Here is a 22,684-nt window from a genome sequence, read left to right as displayed (position 1 = left end):
GACCCATGTTCAGACATGACGTTTCGACGGTATCACACCGTTTGTATCATGAATGGTGTACAAATGTTCAAAGCAGCATTTTATAAGGTGCAACATCAAGTGAACTCATTATCCAATGAATGAAAAAATATATAAAACAATGTGCAATATATCCATCATAAAATACTGGTACATTATAAAGTGCAAGCAGTGCCAGATCAAATACATAACCATAGAACATGGCGATCATAACATAAAATACATTTTATACAATATGCAATATAACAATCAAATTAAAGGGGTACTCCGCCCCTGGCATCTTATCCCCTATCCCGCTGCTGCTATGCCGCTGCGGCACCCCGCCATCATTACTGCACAGAGCGAGTTCGCTCAGTGCGTAATGACGGGCAATACAGGGGTCGGAGCATCGTTATGTCACGGCTCCGCCCCTCGTGACATCACGGCCCGCCCCGTCAATACAAGTCTATGGGAAGGGGGCGTGACGGTCGTCACGCCCCCTTCCCATAGACTTGTATTGACAGGGCGGGCCGTGATGTCACGAGGGGAGGAGCTGTGATGTAACGATGCTCCGGCCCCTGTATTGCCCGTCATTACGTGCAGAGCGATCTCGCTCTGCACAGTAATGATAGCGGGGTGCTGCAGCAGCGATCCCCGGCGATCTGACATCTTATCCCCTATCCTTTGGATAGGGGATAAGATGTCTAGGGGCGGAGTACCCCTTTAAGCGCCACCTGTATGTGTTAAGAAGTAAAATTATCACTCACCTATACACATTGTAGACGCCATAATGGCATTCCCTTCCTGAATCCCTGTGTATGAGTCATGTGACTCACACATGACCTGCCTCACTGTCACATGATCGGTACCACAGCATGCGCCTGCGTTCCTCTCACTCTGATGCTGACAGCGGCATCAGGCAGTGCCAGAAGATGTCTCAACTCAAGTTAAAAAGATGTAAACTAATAAAGAAATGTAATAAAATGTATGTCTTTGTAGTATCCATATATGTCTCAATCAGGAACCTATGTGTAAAAAAACAACGATGGAAAAACTGTTGATTATAAAACTCAAGAGCACAATCATGTTTTCAAGTGCCGGTTCTATCCTCTCATCAAACCCCACTACACGGCGGGCCCTCATGATCTGACTAGATGGGAGGGACCGGACCATGGGGCAGGGATGATGGCTGTCAGATTTTAAGATGGAATTGGTGTCGGTCGGTTTAATATACAGATCGGTAGTTAGATGATTCCCGTTTATATATACCATAGTGTCTAGAAACTGTACTGAAACCGAAGAAAAAGTCAAGGTAAATTTAATTTGATCGTGAATCTGATTTAAAAACCGCTGGAAGTCAAAAAGTTGTGTTTCTCTACCTGTCAAAATCAAAAAGATGTCGTCTATGTAACGCCACCACCCGAGCACATGGCTGAAGTGGTGGCTCACACAGACGAACGTCTCTTCTAGGGCCACCATGAACACATTGGCATAAGTAGACACCACGTTTGTTTGTGTTTGCACTTTGTAATCATGGTTCTTTATAATGTACCAGTATTTTATGATGGATATATTGCACATTGTTTTATAGATTTTTTCATTAATTGGATAATGAGTTCACTTGATGTTGCACCTTATAAAATGCTGCTTTGAACATTTGTACACCATGCTTCATAAAAACGGTGTGATACCGTCGAAACGTCATGTCTGAACATGGGTCAATAAAGCACTGTTGTGTTTTCACCAAATGACCTTGGGTGTGCTGCTGTAATCTTTGCTTTTTAGATAGATAGATAGATAGATAGATAGATAGATAGATATGAGATACATAGATAGATAGATAGATAGATAGATAGATATGAGATAGATAGATAGATAAAAGGGTTCATACATATTTTTTCTCCTCCTGTAGTTAAAATTAAAGAAACTACTTACCCGGAAGTCAATGCCCACAGTGGAGATGAAGCTACCGGCCAGGAAGGCTCCGTCCTTAAACCTGACAAGCAGACAAGTCTTTCCCACTCCTGAATCTCCAACTAGCATCACCTAGAAAGAAAAGGGTGGTATTAATAGACAAATGAATTACCTTTTGGCTGTCCGGCCATGCTGGGAGTTGTAGTTGAACAACAGTAGGAGGCAAAATAGTCGGGAGGGTCTATCATGTGAACTAATGGTAGCAAAGGATAATGGGGGGCATTTACTAAGATATGTGTGATGTAGTTAATTTTTCAGTTTCTTTTTTTCTTTGCATGTTTTTTTTGTCGTGACAAATTTATTACATGGTCGCAGGGCATTTGACACATTTTGTGGAGGATATACATTTTCTGAAATTTCACTCTTCACATACACCAAAAAGCTAAGCTGGTGTAGAATTGCGACTTTTTGATGGTTTTTGCGACTTTTTATAAAAGGTGTAAACCAAAAAGTTGCAAAAAAATAGCCTGAGGTGCAGCGCTACGCCAAAATAGAGACAAATCTAAGCAAAAAACAACTCTAAAGACAATGATAAATGCCCCCAATTGTTCTGCAGATTTTCTGATATCTCTATATTTAAACGTATGTATATATGTATGTATATGTTTGTATGTATGTATATGTGTATATATATCTGTTCCAGCATCACTTCCAAACAGCTGGAGATATTTTGATGAAACTTGGTCTCTCCATCACAGCTCAGCCCACCTTACTTCACAGGCTCAGCATCTCCGAGTGAATGTGTCAGTCTGGCTTGCAAGCCACACCCCTCCACATAAAGCAAAGCTCCCTTCTATTTTAGGCCTACAATCTCTTTATCTCAGCTCAGCCCTATGGGCCTAATGATAGGAAATAAGGTCGGAATATCATGACAGGATATGAGGTTGGCATATGAAGATGAGATCGAAGGATGAGATATGAGGATGGAATAGGAGGACAAGATATGCAGTCAGAATTGGAGGAAGGGATATCAGGACAAGATATGAAAACAGGATAAGAGGCCGGGATAGAAGGCCAGGATATGAGGATGGGATATGAGGTCAGGATATGAGGACAGGAAATTAGTTCGGGATATAAGGTCGGGAAATGTTGACAGGAAATAAGAGATATGAGCAGTGCTGTGGAGTCGACCGAAATTTTGGGTAGCTGGAGTCGGAGTTGGCAAACAATGCACTGACTCCTACTAAATTTAGATTGGAATAAAAAAAAAGCAAGTTTAAATGTCCCAATTCACAAAAAGTTATAATTAATGACTTCTCTACTGTAAGAATAAAGACCAATGCATGCAGTGCCTCACGTAACCGCAAAATGAACACGTTAAGTGACCGTGAAGAAGCATGCTTTTCATGTGCTTCTCTATATGGCACGCAACGCACAATTAGGAGCGGCAATACTTATACTTTCCATAGTGTTGTGTTCTTCTGTTATAGGGAACCCATGGGTAACCTAGCCTCTCACTGATAAGGGATTAAGGAAATATGTTTTTTGCAGGACTAGAGACACCTGTATAAGTGAAGGGAATGGAGGGTCAATAGTTCAAGACTGAAGCTGTAAACCATTGGAAAAACTGCTGCCATTCAGCTAAGGCTATAAAAACTTGTAAACTCCGATTGTTAGCTTAAACTTTAAACATGACTATGGAATTCTGCTAGGGAAATCATGTTTTGTAATAAATGCTCCTTCCTGGATCCTCCCACTGCCCTATCTTCAGCAGCAGATCAGCACCTAAAAAGGAGAAGGCAGCAGCTTCTGCCCAACTACCTCTCTCTGCTAGAAGAGCTTAGAAAAACTTGGTGGAACAGCTTCTTGGATTCAACTGTAAGTGTTTATAAATACATTCGCATATTAATACAGAGGAGTCGGAAGTACAAAAAACTGCGGAGTCGGAACATTTATCTGCCGACTCCCCAGCCCTGGATATGAGGGCAGGATATAAGGTTAGGATATAAAAACAAGAGCATTGTTGCTTTTCCTCTCCCTCAAGGTTTAGGTAGGAAAACTGGGCACCACCAGGTACTCTGCTAGTGTCTTAATAAAATTTCCACCTGTTCCTGAGTATCAGCCTGTGTTATAGCCCAGTACTGCATTACAGTGGTTACTTTGAGAAATACAAAACCACACAAAGAGCGCTCCGTAGCGCAATGAAAAGATGGTAAGGTTCCGCAATGTAGTTATTGGAAGCGCTTACCTAGATGGTTGTGCTGTCAGGCAGGCACAACACTGGTGAGAGTATGGATATATATCCCAAATGCAGCTGATCCCATCCACCAGGGAACTGGTGTCCAACAGTATACACGAAAACCTCCAAACCACTCAGGGACTCATCCGGCGCAGATCAGGAAGGGGCTAGTGAGGCAGTATAGGACCCAATAAGGTACGGTCAATGTAAATTTATTTAAAGGGTAGCTCCCACCATCCTATTTTTTTTTTTTTGCTAGCCCGTTCCCCCCCCCCGCTACGGCACTAGCCTGTTCACTCCTCCCCCCCAAACCCCCCCCCCCCCCGCATACCCCGTTCCCTCATTACACTTGTAGTTACTGCAGAGTCCGGCAGCGGGCGTGCAGGGACAGCGGCGGCAACGAGGCGGCGGCGATGTGCGGGAGGAGTGGCCTCCCAGCCAGTGGCCGGGGAGCCAATGCGCTCGCTCCCGCCTGTCTGATTGACAGGCAGGGAGCGAGTGCAGCCTAACTGAAAAAGGACCGATTGCCACTCCAAAATCAGTCCTTTTTCAGTGGCCGTTTTTTAAAAATGTAAATTAAACCTTTTTAATGAAAAAAAAAATAATAAAAGTATATTAGAGATATGTTGTAGTACATAAGTACTACAACATATCAAAACATAAAGTTGGTGACAGTGCCCATTTAAGAACAACGCGTTTCAACGCCAGAGCAGGCGTCTTCCTCAGGTTCATATGAACCTGAGGAAGACGCCTGCTCTGGCGTTGAAACGCGTTGTTCTTAAATAAATTTACATTGGCCGTACCTTATTGGGTCCTATACTGCCTCACTAGTGGTATTTCCCCTTCCTGATCTGCGCCGGATGAGTCCCTGAGTGGTTTGGAGGTTTTTCGTGTATACAGTGGTTACTTTGACTCATGCTCCATTCACCTGCCATAGGACTGCTGGAGTGAGAGGATTTCAGCGTTCCGCTATCTCGTCAGTCACATAGCGAGTAAATGGAGCGGTAGTCGCCCCCCCCCCCCCCACCGATCACATACTGATCACCAATACAGTGACAGATAAGCCATAGTCTTGGAATAAAGTGTTGCAGAATATGTTAGCGCTACAGAAATGTACTGGTTAACCGCAAACTAAAAACCCGTCTCTTGGCACTTCATGGTAAAACCACACAGAAAAAGCTCATTTCATCACCCTTTCGCCGTTTTGTGAGAAGCCGCATATTTTTTTACCGCATGCAAATGAATCACAGCAGAACAAGCTCCTCGTACACCATCCTTATGGGACCTGCCTCAGCAAACTCAACGCTATTATTATGTTTTACTCGAGGATCATTAGAAATAACCATCTGTAAGCAAATATACTGTGGGCAGCGAGAACGCGCTATTATTCCATCTCCAGACGCCTGTCCGATACGTTTTTAATGCAAAGAACTTGTCTAAGATTCCATTTAACCCTTTAGCGAAACTGACAGCCGGTTCACCTGCATCAAACATAATATAGAGGAGTGGTCTTCAACCTGCGGACCTCCAGATGTTGCAAAACTACAACTCCCAGCATGCCCGGACAGCCAACGGCTGTCCGGGCATGCTGGGAGTTGTAGTTTTGCAACATCTGGAGGTCCGCAGGTTGGAGACCACTGGTATAGAGGATTATAACAAGGGTGACCTGGATTACAATGTGGTATAACTTTCCCGAATCCGCGGTCCAGTTGCAGATATAGACCCGTTATTAGCCTGCATTGCTAGTATGTTAATCGTCGGCTTTGCCCAATGGAGGCGGGGACCCGGCATATCCAGCATACATTGATTGGAACCACCCCCCTGGTGAAGGGGACAGTATGAGCATAGGGACACACTCTGCTGACATGGGAATGGCAACGCCCTGTTGTCCATTTATTCATACACTTCTAGTAAGGGGAGGGGGGGATACCTTCAGGGAAGTACAAAAATGTGGGAGTCAGGCTATGCTCACATGTTAAAATCTATATAAAATCACTATATTCCTGGTAAACATATTTTAGTAAATCAGAATAACAGTATACAGTTCTGTACCTAGTCCAGTGTTTCCCAACCAGGGTGCCTCCAGCTGTTGCAAAATTGCAACTCCCAGCATGCCCAGTCAGCCAAAGGCCATGCTGGAAGTTGTAGTTTTACAACAGCTGGGGGCACCCTGGTTGGAAATTACTGTCTTTTAGTCAGTATTAGATTGCGTTGTTTCCATTGACTTCAAAGGATCCCGTGTGAGTATGTCCACAGTATACGCCTAAAAAATGACACAGACAGCTCTCCTTAGTGTGATACCGTTTTCAACAGGCAAAGATGTAGTAAAAGTGATGCTTACCACATCAAGTTACACTCCACCAAGTGTAACTATGGAAAAGAGCAAAGGTTTTAGGAGCCTGCAGCCACTCCACGTCCAACTTCAATGTAAAAGCAAAGGTTTCCTTTAACGTATCGACAGGAGCCTCTGAATCCCGTCGATACGTTGGAGGAAACCTTTGCTTTTCCACAGTATACGTCGGCATAATGTTCTGCAGATGTGTACTATGAATATATGTCACTTTGAATGTGAAGATAACTTTAGGGGATTTTTACACTGCAGAATATCCTTCTGGTCAGGGTCCGTGCACTGAAGACAAGCAGGGCTCTGTACACTGAGGACAAGCAGGGCTCTGTACACTGAGGACAAGCAGGGCTCTGTACACTGAGGACTAGCAGGGCTCTGTACACTGAGGACTAGCAGGGCTCTGTACACTGAGGACTAGCAGGGCTCTGTACACTGAGGACTAGCAGGGCTCTATACACTGAGGACAAGCAGGGCTCTGTACACTGAGGACTAGCAGGGCTCTGTACACTGAGGACAAGCAGGGCTCTGTACACTGAGGACAAGCAGGGCTCTGTACACTGAGGACAAGCAGGGCTCTGTACACTGAGGACAAGCAGGGCTTTGTACACTGAGGACAAGCAGGGCTCTGTTCACTGAGGACAAGCAGGGCTCTGCACACTGAGGACAAGTAGGGCTCTGTACACTGAGGACAAGCAGGGCCCTGTACAATGAAGATAAGCATGGCTCTGTACACTGAGGACAAGCAGGGCTCTGTACACTGAGGACAAGCAGGGCTCTGTACACTGAGGACAAGCAGGGCTCTGTACACTGAGGACAAGCAGGGCTCTGTACACTGAGGACAAGCAGGGCTCTGTACACTGAGGACAAGCAGGGCTCTGTACACTGAGGACAAGCAGGGCTTTGTACACTGAGGACAAGCAGGGCTCTGTACACTGAGGACAAGCAGGGCTCTGCACACTGAGGACAAGCAGGGCTCTGTACACTGAGGACAAGTAGGGCTCTGTACACTGAGTACAAGCAGGGCCCTGTACAATGAAGATAAGCATGGCTCTGTACACTGAGGACAAGCAGGGCTCTGTACACTGAGGACAAGCAGGGCTTTGTACACTGAGGACAAGCAGGGCTCTGTACACTGAGGACAAGCAGGGCTCTGCACACTGAGGACAAGCAGGGCTCTGTACACTGAGGACAAGTAGGGCTCTGTACACTGAGGACAAGCAGGGCCCTGTACAATGAAGATAAGCATGGCTCTGTACACTGAGGACAAGCAGGGCTCTGTACACTGAGGACAAGCAGGGCTCTGTACACTGAGGACAACCAGGGCTCTGTACAGTGAGGACAAGCAGGGCTCTGTGCACTGAGGACAAGCAGGGCTCTGTACACTGAGGACAAGCGGGGATCTGTACACTGAGGACAAGCGGGGCTCTGTCCAGTGAAGACAAGCGGGGCTCTGTACACTGAGGACAAGCAGGGCTCTGTGCACTGAGGACAAGCGGGGCTCTGTACACTGAGGACAAGCAGGGCTCTGTACACTGAGGGCAAGCGGGGTTCTGTACACTAAGGACAAGCAGGGCTCTGTACAGTGAAGACAAGCGGGGCTATGTACACTGAGGACAAGCAGGGCTCTGTACAGTGAGGAGAAGCAGGGCTCTGTACACTGAGGACAAGCAGGGCTTTGTACACTGAGGACAAGCCGGGCTCTGTACACTGAGGACAAGTGGGGCTCTGTACACTGAGGACAAGCAGGGCTCTGTACACTGAGGACAAGCTGGGATCTGTACACTGAGGGCAAGCAGGGTTCTGTACACTGAGGACAAGCAGGGCTCTGTACACTGAGGACAAGCAGGGCTCTGTACACTGAGGACAAGCAGGGCTCTGTGCACGAAAGATAAGCAGGGCTCTGTGCACTGAGGACAAGCAGGGCTCTGTACACTGAAGACAAGCAGGGCTCTGTACACTGAGGACAAGCAGGGCTCTGTACACTGAGGAAAAGCAGGGATCTGTACTCTGAGGACAAGCAGGGCTCTGTACACTGAGGAAAAGCAGGGATCTGTACTCTGAGGACAAGCAGGGCTCTGTACACTGAGGACAAGCAGGGCTCTGTACTGTACTGTACTGGGGGAGTGCTGTCCTGTCTTCTGTTGTTGCATACATCTCTTTAAATTTTATCGGGCCAAATATAGGAATGTGTTATAACAATTGTCAGGTCTGTATGTATCCGAAAAACTATTTTAGTAAATTCGCTAAATGAGACTCTGCGCTGGTGCCTTTTTTTTAGGATAAGCTGCAATGTGTGTGTACATGAGGAGGAGCACTGTTCCCGGTCATTATATAGTTGTTGCATACATATGAAAACCTACCATTAGGACATTGCACCAACCACACCAACTGCTCATCGGGTTATCCGGTGTCGTCCCTCTATTACCTATGCCTGAGTTGCCCTAGTTTTGCATGTGCCGGGTCATCGCTCCTTCACTTTTGCAAAATTTTAAAAGAGAAGCTGTTGTGTTATCTGTGACTTCATAGAAGGAAGCTGAGAGACAATTATGTCCATGAGTCACTGAGGAACTGCGTACGGCGAGTGGCGTCATGGCACCCATATTGTGCTTCCAGTGCCCGTTAAAGACTAAACAATGTGCGTATTGTTGCGTCCGTGACACTCGTCGGCACCTCCATCCCCAAAATGTGTCCGTTGTGACTGAAGGAGCAATTGTGATGTAATTATTGATATAACCTGCAGTTACCAGGCATGCACTAGTTTTTCTTTCCATCAGAAATAACGTAAAATTCTAAGTCTACGGTGACGGAAGTATTCTCCATTACCCTCTGTTATGTATTATTGCTACTGAGCATACTCAAATAATAACTGACATTAACAGTGATAAACGGATATTTTAACAGATAATAACGGAAGTTAACGGTCCATTATTTCATATTTAATTTTAACAAAATCTTTTAATATAACGGACTAGTGACTTCCGTAAACATCAGTTTTAGATCCGTTCAGAGTGAAAAGCGTTTTGTGACAATAACGGACAATTCATATGGATTTGCCTAATGCTGATGTGAACACAGCCTGAGGATTTACATTCCCCATAAAATAGCAATTCAGGTGTAAATTGTTGGTTTAATGTGTCATCAGAAAATGTAGGCCAGCAGATTTACGCATTTTTTTTATTTAAGCCACAACCTTATGGTTGGTGCTTGCCTGATATGTCCTTCACTTCAGCACCTCATGGGCGGTGATTGCATGCTATTTACTTTACTTCAGAACCTCATGGGCGGTGATTGCATGCTATTTACTTTACTTCAGAACCTCGTGGGCGGTGATTGCATGCTATTTACTTTACTTCAGAACCTCGTGGGCGGTGATTGCATGCTATTTACTTTACTTCAGAACCTCGTGGGCGGTGATTGCATGATACTTACTTTACTTCAGAACCTCATGGGCGGTGCTTGCTTTATACGTTCTTCACTTATGGGTGGCAAATGCATACATTTTTCCAGCATTAAATTTTTTAGCATCTCATGGGTAACGTTTGTCACTTCAGCACCTCATGGGCGGTGCTTGCCTGATATCTCCTTTAACTTCAATACCTCATAGTTGGTGCTTACCTTTTATTACTTTCTCTACTGGCTGCTTAAATTCTGCTCCATTAGGGCACATCTATCATGAGTGATTCCATCTTAGTTGCACTGGAGTCTGAAATGGCCCCAAAATTCCCCTTCTGTTTAATCAAAGGCTCAGACTGCTGCTCTATCCCTCCTCCATGCTTTACACTGCAAGTCTGCTTGCGCAGACTGACTCAGCAGGAAGTCAGAGTATGAAAAACTGATGTTTATTACAGCAAGGACAGAACCATCAAAACTAAACCAGCCGAGAGGAATGATCTCTAGCTTTGCAGGTTTTGTTTTAGTACACGGGGAGCAGCGTGTTCCCAGAGGCCGGGCACAGAGCTCACACTTAAAGGACAGATGAGTGATTGGTCCATTACAAGTCAGCACTGAGCAGAATAACATATCAAGCAATTCTTGGTGAAAACACTTGAGAAAGGCTGCCTATAGGAATTTCTGAAGGTCAGTATAAATTGAGAGGGAGTTACTGTTCCCTTTAGTCCATGGGATTAGAAGCATTTAAAGTGAATCTGACAAAGAGAGTGGAACAACCTAGAACACAATCTGCAATCCAGAAACTCCCAGTCCAGCTACTGTCAAGTCCTGGAGTCAATTTTAACCCAGAGGGACCCGATGGTCTTGAATGTAGTATATGCTTGGACTGAATATTACAGAAGTAGCAACCCAGAAGTTAAAGGGGAACTCCGGTGTAAAAAAAAAATTTTTTCAAATCAACTGGTGCCAGAAAGTTAAACAGATTTGTAAATCACTTCTATAAAAAAAATCTTAGCACTTCTAGTACTTATCAGCTGCTGAATACTACAGATATACTTCAGAGAAATGTGTGAAGTTCTTTCCAGTCTGACAACAGTGTTCTCTGCTGACACCTATAGGGATAAGCTTCTAATCTGGACAGTTCCTGACAGGGACAGAGGTGTTAGCAGAGAGCACTGTGGTCAGACTGGAAAGCATACACCAGCTGATAAGTACTGGAAGCATTAAGATTTTGAAATAGAAGTAATTTACAAATCTGTTTAACTTTCTGGCACCAGTTGATTTGAAAACATTTGTTTTCCCCTTGTTTGCACCGGAGTTCCCCTTTAAAGAAATACTCTTGCTATAGGGTTTTAAACCCCCCTCTCCTGTTGTACATACAAAAGCATGTTATATAGCTTCATAGCCAGACGTAACCAGACTTTTATTGGTTAGATGTAGTGTAAAAAGCGTAGACATTTCATTTAGTTCTGCCTTCTTTACATCTAGTGGGAGATTAGCTCCGTAGAACCAGTCAAATAGTGGCAAAATAGGGGAAAGAGATGATTAACAGGGCTTCTCCACTCTTAATTGTTCGTAAGAAAACAAATAAAGCCTAAAACACGAAAATAGATCCTGCTTGTTTAGCACTAACTATACAGATCTCTTTTCTGTCTATACAGATGGCTTACTACCAGTCACATGTATGGCATAATAAAACATGTAGTCAATATTGATTACTTTCAGTCATCCAACCGTCAACAAATGTGCTACTCACACAGCTTACAATGTCCCATTTTGAGGATGCAAACCCTTGGCTTCAAACACTCATCAGTGGTATAGGTCTCAGTTGCAGACTGACTCTCACCTAGTTGTAAAGCCCAGTGAGGAGCTGTCTTCAGCACCTGTGCTGATCTGAGCTAGTCTAAAAAAAAACTGGAAAGGCATGGGAAGGGGATGAAAGGCCCAACTACCAAAACTGCCTTTCATCCCATAAAAATCAAGGCCCTGATAACAAGACTTACCAAAGTCTCAAGCAAACTTAATCTCGCCAGAGATTTTATTTATTTCCTGGATTCCTCATCTAGTTTTCCTTTGATGAGATATGCGCTTCCTGAAACCTGGTATCCACATACAACAGGTACATTCTTTAGGTGCTGTGCACATCACAATTTTCCTCTCTACATGCCGGCATTCTGCGAAAACATATAGTACAATATACTGGCAGAGACTACATTTACTTTAAAGGGGTACTCCGCTGCTCAACATTTGGAACAAACTGTTCCGAACGCTGTAGTCGGCGCCGGGAGCTCGTGACATCATAGCCCCGCTGCCACGCCTCCTCCCATAGACTTGCATTGAGGGGGCGGGGCTATGATGTCACGAGCTCCCGGCGCTGGCTCCATCGTTCGGAACAGTTATTTTCTAACGCTGAGCAGCGGAGTACCCCTATAAACCTAGGTGAAAGTCAATCAGCAAGAGAGGCTGTGAGAAACCTCCACCAACACATGAGCTTACATCCAGAGGTGTGCAGCCCCAAAAGTGAACATTGTGTTAAATGTGTCGCAAAGATTAGGGCTCGTTCACAAACCCGTAAATTCATGCCCATTCTGCAATCCGTCCGATACTTTTGCAAACGGGTTGTAATGTCTGTAAAAGGATCCCATTGATGTCAATGGGATTTTTTTTACAGTCCTTTGTCACCCGTTTGCTTATGTTTGCTTCCTATTCCATTATTTTTTTTTTGCCGGAGAAAAGACGTAGCACGCAGTATTTTTTTCGCCCTTTTTAATCCGTTTTTACTTCTGAGCATGCTCAGAACAAAAAACTAAAATTATTATCTTTTATTTATTAACTGAACAATAATAAATCCAAACAGATGCAAACAGATAACATCCGTTTGCATCCGTTTACTTCAGTTTGTCTTTCTGTTAAAAGAAAGGTCGGTAAACCTCAACAGCGGGAGAAAAGCGGGACGGAAGAGAACGGCAGTGTGAAACTAGCCTTACTGTGTGAGTAACACATTTGTTGACTGTTGTATTAGGTGGCTGGTAGTAAGCCACCTGTACAGATAAGAAGGAGATACTGTACAGTATGTATACTTAGTGCTGGAAAAGCAGGATTTTTTTTTTTGTTTATAGAGGCTGTGTTTGTTTCTGGTACTGTAAATTAGACAGGAGGAGTCTTGGTTAAAGGGGTACACTGGTGGAAAACTTTTTTTTTTTATCAACTGGTGCCAAAAAGTTAAACAGATTTGTAAATTACTTCTATTAAAAAATCTTAATCCTTCCAGTACTGCTGGATACTACAGAGGAATTTTTTTTCTTTTTGAAACACAGAGCTCTCTGCTGACATCATGACCACAGTGCTCTTTGCTGACATCTCTGTCCATTTTAGGAACTGTTCAGAGTAGAAGAAAATCCCCATAGCAAACATATGCTGCTCTGGACAGTTCCTAAAATGGACAGAGTTGTCAGCAGAGAGCACTGTGCTCGTGATGTCAGCAGAGAGCACCGTGTTCCAAAAAGAAAAGAATTTCCTCTGTAGTATTCAGCAGCTAATAAGTACTGGAAGGATTAAGATTTTTTTTTTCTTTTTTGAAAAAAAAAAGCAACTTAATAAGCTAGCTTTTCCTTATCTAGGTTACTAAATATTTGAATAGTTTATTGATTAATCTAACAATTAACTTATCTGACCTTATTCCTTATAAAAATAAAAAAAAGATTTTTTAATAGAAGTAATTTACAAATCTGTTTAACTTTCTGGCACCAGTTGATTTAAAAAAAAAATAAAAAAAGTTTTCCACCGGAGTACCCCCTTTAAATATTATTTCCATTTCCCCCTCTCTAACTGCTAGATTGTTGCTATTCAACTGGTTCCTGGGAAATTAAAGGGTACCTCTCATCAAATAAACTTTTGATTTATTTTAGATGAATGTTGAATAACTTTCCAATAGCATGTTAATGAAAAATATGCTTCTTTCTATTGTATTTTTCCCGATCAGTCCTGTCAGCAAGCATTTCTGACTCATGCTGGAGTCCTAAACACTCAGAGCTGCCAGCCTGCTTTGTTCACAGCTAAACAGGCTGTGAACAAAGCAGACTGGCAGCTCTGAGTGTTCTCCTTTGTGAACAAAGCAGACTGGCAGCTCGTAGTGTTTAGGACTCCAGCATGAGTCTGAAATGCTTGCTGCCAGGACTGGTAGGGAGACCCCTAGTGGTCATTTCTTCAAAGTGGAAAATTAAATAGAAAGAAGCATATTTTTTAATAACATGCAATTGTAATGTTATTCTGCATACAGTAATCTATAATATATCAAAAGTTTTTTTGATGAGAGGTACCCTTTAATCTCCCAAAATGTATACACTAAACATGCATAAAAAATTAAGGTGAGAACATCCCCTCAGTAAATTGGTCAACAAACCCACTTCATACACTTCACTAGACTTTCAAGGGCGTCCATGGAAGTCGCCAAACTCTATGGCCCTCATTTACTTCGAAAATCTATGTTGCTTTCTTACCCGACTGCTTTTTTCCCCTGGTATTTATTATTATGTCGCATCCTGTTTGTCGCACGGGGATTTTGTTGGTTTTGGTTTCCAACTCGTCTGAGCTGTCGGGAAAAAATCCACAACAATTCAACAAATTCGGATTGGAAACCTTTATAAATACGTGGGAAAGCTCAGAAATGTCGGGTTACGCCCCTTTTTCGGGTTTGGTAGAATCCACATCGGGTCCGTCGGGAAAAAATGTCGCATCGTGTCGCAGACTGGCGCACGATATCTGCGACATGTCGCAGACAAAGATGCGCCAAAAAAACCCGACAAAACCAGTCGGGTTTAGAATAGTAAATGAGGGCCATTGTTGTTATCCTAAACTCTGTAAATCGTTTGCTGTTTACTTTGCTTCCCATTCATTCCAATGGAAAGGATTGTCCATACTTATATCGGGCACAAATTTATTACCATGTTTCCCAATTGTAATAATAAGTCAATGCTGGTGGTGGGATCAAAATCTGAATTTCTTGTCTAGGGAAATCATAAGTCCCAGACTAAAAGCTCCAGGCTTTACACATCAGGCATCAGCAGGAAGAGGAGACTTGACACCATCACAATGAGATGACTAAGGCTTGTTACGACCCTTATTACTGCATATGGAGAAGCTTTAAAGGAAAACTGTCACCTATTTTCTCCCGCACTATCCACATGTACTGGTGGATAGTGCGGGAGACGCTGATTAAAACGAGCCCTACCTTGGTCTGATCCGCTCCGCCGTTCGCCCGCAATTGTAGTTTTAATCTCTGTGTATATCCTGCTGTAACTGGCAAAGGCGGGGCTTCTGCGGGCTAACGGGCACTGACGTCAGCGCCGCTCGCGCCGCTCATGAATATTCATGAGCGGAGCTGACGTCAGTGTCCGTTAGCCCGCAGAAGCCCCGCCTTTGCCAGTTACAGCAGGATATACACAGAGATTAAAACTACAACTGCGGGCAAACGGCGGCGCGGATCAGACCAAGGTAGGGCTCGTTTTAATCAGCGTCTCCCGCACTATCCACCAGTACATGTGGATAGTGCGGGAGAAAATAGGTGACAGTTTTCCTTTAACAAGTGAGAAGTTGTGTCAATCAGTGAGAAGCGTGATTTTATCTCCTTGAGATGTGTCAAGAAACGCAGCGCATATAACACTTATCTCTGGTGCTACTAGGAAAAACATGAGAGGTGAGATGGCTTAGTGGTTAAAGGGGTACTCCGCTGCTCAGCGTTTGGAACAAACTGTTCCGAACGCTGGAGATGGGAGCTCGTGGCGTCATAGCCCTGCCTCCTCATGACATCACGACCCGCCCCCTCAATGAAAGTCTATGGGAGGGGGCGTGGCGGATGTCACGCCCCCTCCCATAGACTTGCATTGAGTGGGGCAGGGCGTGACATCATGAGGGGGCGGGGCTATGACATCACAAGCTCCCGGCGCCGTCTCCAGCATTCGGAACAGTTTGCTCCAAACGCTAAGCAGCGGAGTACCCCTTTAAGACTATGGGTCCATCGATGAACTCAACCAGTAGGACTTATTGCAGATTCTCCTCAAGTTCACGACTTTCACTCTGACTTCATCATACATAGCCAAAAAAAAGATGTTAAAGGGGTATTCCAGTGGAAAACTGTTTTTTTTATCAACTGGTGCTAGAAAGTTAAACAGATTTGTAAATTACTTCTATTTAAAAATCTTATTCCTTCTAGTACTTAGCAGCTGCTGTATGCTGCACAGGAAGTTCTTTTCTTTTTGAATTTCTTTCCTGTCTGACCACAGTGCTCTCTGCTGACACCTCTGTCCATGTCAGGAAATGTCCAGAGTAGAAGCAAATTCCCAATAGCAAACCTTTCCTGCTCTGGACAGTTCCTGACATAGACAGAGGTGTCAGCAGAGAGCGCTGGGGTCAGACAGAGAAGAAATTCAAAAAGAAAAAAACTTCCTGTGGGGCATACAGCAGCTGATTAGTACTGGAAGGATTAAGATTTTTAAATAGAAGTCATTTACAAATCTGTTTAACTTTCTGGCACCAGTTGATCTTAAAAAAAAAATAATAATAAAGTTTTCCACCGGAGTACCCCTTTAAGAAGGCTAGAACAAGTAAGACAGTTCCTTTCCTACCAATTAGGTACACAACCTAGTTGCATAAGGATGTAGTAAGGAACCCAAGAGGACACCCAAGCTAATAAAAGATTAAGCATTTAAGGGGTTCTCCACCATGCCTGGCAGACAGTAATGGACATGCTTAGGAAGGATCTGCACTTGTCTTGGGTATAAATGGCTATGTTGTGAGATTACCATAACACTGTGGCTAGCTTTTTGTGAACTGGTATTTCCTGTTTGACTCTTCTTTTTTTGACTACAAATCCCACAATTCCATTTTCCTCCTTCCCACACATCAGCCCCCCCCCCCCCCGCTGAAACATAAATGAGCTGCATCCATTCAAAAGACCTGTGGTTTTCAATCAGGGTGCCTACAGCTGTTGCATTAGTTGCAGACTGATCCCTCCACCCATTGAAGCAGACAGGCTCCCTGTCATCAGCTGACTAGTGAGTCAGGTCTCGACCGCATTGCAAGCTGGGAAAAATCTGAGACAACAGTCATTTTGTATGCTGTTAAAAAGAAATAATGGGGTGAAAATCACAAAAGAATTGTGAGAAAACCATCACACACAGGTACAGACACTATATTATGAACTACACTAACTTTACAGCCCCTGTAGCGTAGTCAAATAAAAAAAAAAATCCTGGAATACCCCTTTAATGAAGTCTGTTCTAGACTATATGGACCAGTGTGGCTTCTGGCAACTTAACAAATGATATTGCTAATTGAGGAGATTCACATATGCCCACAACCTGTCCGAGACAAAGTACTGCCTGGGGTGACCATTTATGGAGAAAACAGTTTTAGAAACTCTTTTGGGGTTGGGTGCTCTAGGACATGAACTCATGGAAAGCCTTTGACACAATTTGGTGCCTTATAGACTATATTACGGCACCAATACTGTTGGGGAAATTCCGGAGAAGAAACATCATATGGACTTATTTAAAAGGGGTACTCCGGTGAAAAACTTATTTATTTATTTATTTTTTATCAACTGGTGCTAGAAAGTTAAACAGATTTGTAAATTACTTCAATTAAAAATTCTTAATCCTTCCAGTACTTATCAGCTGCTGTATGCTCCACAGGAAGGTCTTTATTTTTTTTTTAATTGATTTTCTATCTGACCACAGTGCCCTCTGCTGACACCTCTGTCCATGTCAGGAACTGTCCAGAGCAGGAGAGGTTTGCTATGGGGATTTGTTCCTACTCTGGACAGTTCCTGACATGGACAGAGGTGTCAGCAGAGAGCACTGTGGTCAGACAGAAAAGAAATGAAAAAAGAAAAGAACTTCCTGTGGAGCATACAGCAGCTGATAAGTACTGGAAACATTAAAAAATTTTAATTAGAAGTAGTTTACAAATCTGTTTAACGTTCAGTTTTTTACCGGTGTACCCCTTTTAAGAAAGCTATATGGAAATCCAAGAATTATTTCCTGTTGCGAAGGGAGCTGATGCTGGGAGCTGATGCAAAACTATAACTCCCAGCATGCCCGGACAGCCTTCGGCTGTCCGGGCATTCTGAGAGTTATAGTTTTGCAACAGGTGGAGGCACCCTGGTTAGGAAACAGTGGAGTATTGCTTGACTTGTTACATATATATATATATATATATATGTGTATTGAGGAATGTTAGCGTAGCATGTAGTATTATGGAGTGTTGCATGCTGATCCACAGTGTGCACTGAGACTACTCCATCTTGAAAAATTTTTATAAACAAGAGGAATAACACCCCTCTAATCTTCATGTGTCTATCTCTCAATAAAGCTTCTGGGGTGTGATTTACCCTTCTTACCCCCTTTTCCCTTATAGAACCATTTCCCAAGTGTTTTCCAGCTGATGCTAAATTATAACTCCCAGCATGCCAGGACAGCCTTCGGCTGAGAGCTATAGTTTTGCAACAGGTGGAGGCAACCTGGTTAGGAAACAGTGGTGTATTGCTTGACTTGTTATATTTATGTATTGAGGAATGTTAGCGTAGCATGTAGTATTATGTATAGTGTAAAGAAACCCCATGCGATATGTTGTACTGTCTTGACATGTGTGATGTATACAGTGATCCCTCAACTTACAATGGCCTCAACATACACTAGTTTCAACCAACAATAGTCTTTTCTGGACCATTGTAACTTGAAACCAGACTCAACATACAGTGCTATGGAATCTGTGAAACGTGTCAATGGCTGGAAGAATCGACCAGTCAGAATGGATATTTCACTGGTAAAAACCAGACAAAGTGTATGCACAAACAAAGTGTATGCACTGACTGGTATCTGGTAGCGCCCCCTACAGTACAGGGAGGTATTACATGTTCTGTACTCTTTACCTGTATTACTGAAGTGTATGCACTGACTGGTGTCTGATAGCACCCCCTACAGTACAGGGAGGTATTACATGTTCTGTACGCTTTACCTGTATTACTGAAGTGTATGCACTGACTGGTGTCTGATAGCGCTCCCAACAGTACAGGAAGGTATAACATGTTCTGTACTACTCTTTACCTGTATTACTGACGTGTATGCACTGACTGGTGTCTGGTAGCGCCCCCTACAGTACAGGGAGGTATTACATGTTCTGTACTACTCTTTACCTGTATTACTGAAGCGCATGCACTGACTGGCTGTCTGGTCGCGCCCCCTACAGTACAGGGAGGTATTACATGTTCTGTACTCTTTACCTGTATTACTGAAGTGTATGCACTGACTGGTGTCTGATAGCACCCCCTACAGTACAGGGAGGTATTACATGTTCTGTACTCTTTACCTGTATTACTGAAGTGTATGCACTGACTGGTGTCTGTTAGCGCCCCCTACAGTACAGGGAGGTATTACATTTTCTGTACTCTTTACCTGTATTACTGAAGTGTATGCACTGACTGGTGTCTGGTAGCGCCCCCTACAGTACAGGGAGATATTACATGTTCTGTACTCTTTACCTGTGCCAGGGTTAGCTGCTCCTTTGGACATCAGGTGAGTGCAGCTCCATTTTACTTTTTTTAGGACATTGTGTGTATTGTACAGGACCCTGAAGAAGCTTCTTTCCTCTACATTGACCAGTGTTTCCCAAAGAGGGTGCCTCCAGCTGTTGCAAAACTACAACTCCCAGCATGCCCGGACAGCCGAAGGAGTTGTAGTTTTGCAACAGCTGGAGGCACCCTGTTTGGGAAACACTGACATAGACAGTGATTACAGCTCCCAGCAGATCTTTCTTACTTTTATATGTAAGGATTTGCTTTATCTATATTAGTTATCTACTTATTTTTCTTGAATCCTCGCTTTTTCCTATTTTTGGATGACATTTTGGGGCTTCAGAACCAATTACCAGGTTTTCATAGAGTTATGGTCTCAACATACAATGGTTTCAACATACAATGGTCGTCCTGGACCACTGTATTATAAGTTATGATGTGTTGCTTCACTGCACTGTGTTGCGGCACACACTCTATGCCTACTGATAAAGACCGATTGTTACTAAAGCATTTTCCATCAAAGTCCACATGTACTTCACGAAGGTCCAAGCTGTGTGATGGTCTCCAACAGGTTCACTGCGTCTGGTACTGATGCTTCTCTTATTTTACCGATTTGCACCAGAAGTACTGTTTATATTATAAAACCTACAAACCCAATACGGGAACACGATTACACCTCAACTATTGGATTGCCCTCTTGCCAGTCAAAAATTGGTATTCAAATGAAGTGAAGGACATTTCAGCAGCAGGATTTCAGGTAAAAATCAATCTTCTTTATTAATTAAGTTATAAAAAGTCAAAACCGCACACCATCAAAACACTACGGATCTGGCCTGACACGTTTCGCTCTTAAGACCTTAATCATCGTTTATAAGTTGTAAAGGATGTTCATAAGGATGGAAAGCATCCTTGTAGATTGGTAGTCTACTGGGCATCACTGCACCCACTCACGTAGCTTATTGGAAAATTGGGAAAGTTAATTGCACTTTCTTAGACCAGGTTTATATTGACGTAAAACGTGCGGAATGTCCGAAAACACGGGCGGACATTCCGTACATTTGAATGATTCGGTGGGCGCAATGCATTTCCGAGCAGAATTTGCCATGACTATTCTTTCTGCAGACGCCAAAATCAGGATTTCCACGACAGAAATCAATGGGACTGTGCGGAATTTGTTTGCAGAATTTCACACGGACATTCCGCCATGTGAACATACCCTTTTAATGGACTGGAATGATTCATTTCCAATGTATGACTTTACTGGTGCAGTACCGCATGTCTACAAATACTATATTTATAGAAACACCTTCTATATCACGTAAAAACCTACACATTTCTGTAAGTCCTACTTGACTGTGAGTAGTAAGACCTTCCTGTTCCCCCCCTCATCCCCACCCCCACCCCAGCTTGCTATTAATGTGCATTTATCTGAAGTCACAAGCCCCGCATTTACAGAACTTTCCTACAGATCTGCTAGTGGCAAGCCTTCAATTACGTTGCATTTCCTTGCATATTAACCACTTAGTACATTAAACTAAAAACCGCATCCCACTGAGAAACATTTCTATATTCCTCGCAGGTGTAAACACCCAAAATACTCGCACTCTGCCTAATGTATGTGACCCACGCCCACACATCTGCCTAATAGTCAGGTTGTTAAAGAGCAACACACAGATGTAATGGAGGAGGCGTCCACCTTAATTTCAGGAGACAGTTGTAATAAATGATGAAATAAACTTGGTGTAAATGGGCATTAAAAGACTATTAACACAGGAAAAAAATAAAAAACATAATGGAAAACATCCATGTAATTCCTCCCTTAGCCTCCTCCTTTCCTGTGATCCTTTTTTGTAGACATACATTAAAAAAAATCACTGTTGTTCCCTAAAGATCAACAATTCCACCCTCCTTGTACCCACAGTCCTTTGGTTGTAAACAACTTAGCTGCAGCAGGAGCCTCCCCCCAATGCCCTGTCTCCAGAAAATGTGCATAAACACATAAAAGAAACATTTTTCCAAACCAGTCCAATTCAGCAGGATTGGCCAATCATGTTATGTGCATGGGAGGGGGGCTTGGGGATTCATCAGCATGTTGAATTTCATCAAGCAGCCAAGTGAGATCTGATAGGTGATGATGTCACATGAAGTCAGCTGCCGAGGACTGACCACTTCCTCCAGGGCTAATGATCACTTGTTACATTACAGTAATGAAACGTATGGATGCAGCTGTGCTGGAATAAAACAGATGGTTCTGTAGGACAAGTGATGGTGAGTGTGCATGATATAGGCATTAAAAAAAACAAAAAACTTGAGTTCTCCTTTAACTGTGATATTGTCCAGAATTCACCAGAACCTTCTAGTATATAGGTGAAATTATTATAACTAAGCTCCCTATATAAGTCTAGCTTTCCTTGGCCACACTGGCTAGGCCACATGGTCGCTAAGGAAAGTTGCTGTTCTTTGTTTTACAAGTTGGAGTCTGAGCAAAGTTGCTATAACTTCCCACTACAGACTACAACAACAAAGGACAACAATATCCTATGTTCAGTCTTTAACCTGACCTGGAGGACTTATTTCTTAGTTCTAAACTTTTTTACTTGTCTGAGGGGAGAATCAGCTGAACAAGAGCCCCTTAGCAAATCTCTGCCTTTGTAGACCTCTGGTGGAGCCAGGTGAGTGTTTCCTGTGTGGAGGTAGCCTTTACCAAGGTACTTAGGTCTACACTCCACATGGGATCATTCATTCAGTACTATCCGCCATCATCTAGCTCAGTTACTATATTCATTGGAAATGCTCAAGATATGTGCCTACATTATGTAAAAGATGTTCACATAAAGTTACCTGTTATGCTGCAACACCCATTGAGTCCCAATGTCTTGATTTATCCTGCACTTCAAGGGGTACTCCGCCCCAAGACATCTTATCCCCTATCCAAAGGATAAGGGATAAGATGTGCGATCGCAGGGGTCCTGCCACTGGGGCCCCCCGCGATCTCCGTGCTGCACCCATCGATTGTTTACAGCGTTGGGTTCAGCCCTGGAGGCTCTTGACGTCACGGCCATGCCACGCTCGTGACGTCACGGCCACGCCTCGTGACGTCACGGCCATCATGCCCCCTACCATAGAATTGCATTGAGGAGGCATGGCCGTGACGTCACAAGCAGGTGTGACTGTGACGGCACAAGCCTCCGCCCCGCATCACCAGTCATCCGGCATGGAGCGAAGT

At 43.6% G+C, this 22,684-nt stretch overlaps 1 protein-coding gene across 2 annotated transcripts in view; it reads right to left on the bottom strand.

Annotated features, from left to right (window-relative positions):
• RAB26 (RAB26, member RAS oncogene family) overlaps positions 1-22,684 on the bottom strand; it is a 303,737-nt gene that overhangs the window by 260,494 nt on the left and 20,559 nt on the right. For both annotated transcript variants that reach the window (XM_056537152.1, XM_056537153.1), the window contains exon 2: positions 1,933-2,043. In XM_056537152.1, coding sequence (XP_056393127.1) covers positions 1,933-2,043 — 111 coding nt within the window. The remainder of the gene's footprint in view (positions 1-1,932; positions 2,044-22,684) is intronic.

This window comes from Hyla sarda, chromosome 8 (assembly GCF_029499605.1).
Source record: "Hyla sarda isolate aHylSar1 chromosome 8, aHylSar1.hap1, whole genome shotgun sequence".
Lineage (NCBI taxonomy): Eukaryota > Metazoa > Chordata > Amphibia > Anura > Hylidae > Hyla > Hyla sarda.
Note: the sequence above shows the minus strand (reverse complement) of the source record. Positions and strands in the feature narration are given on the sequence as shown.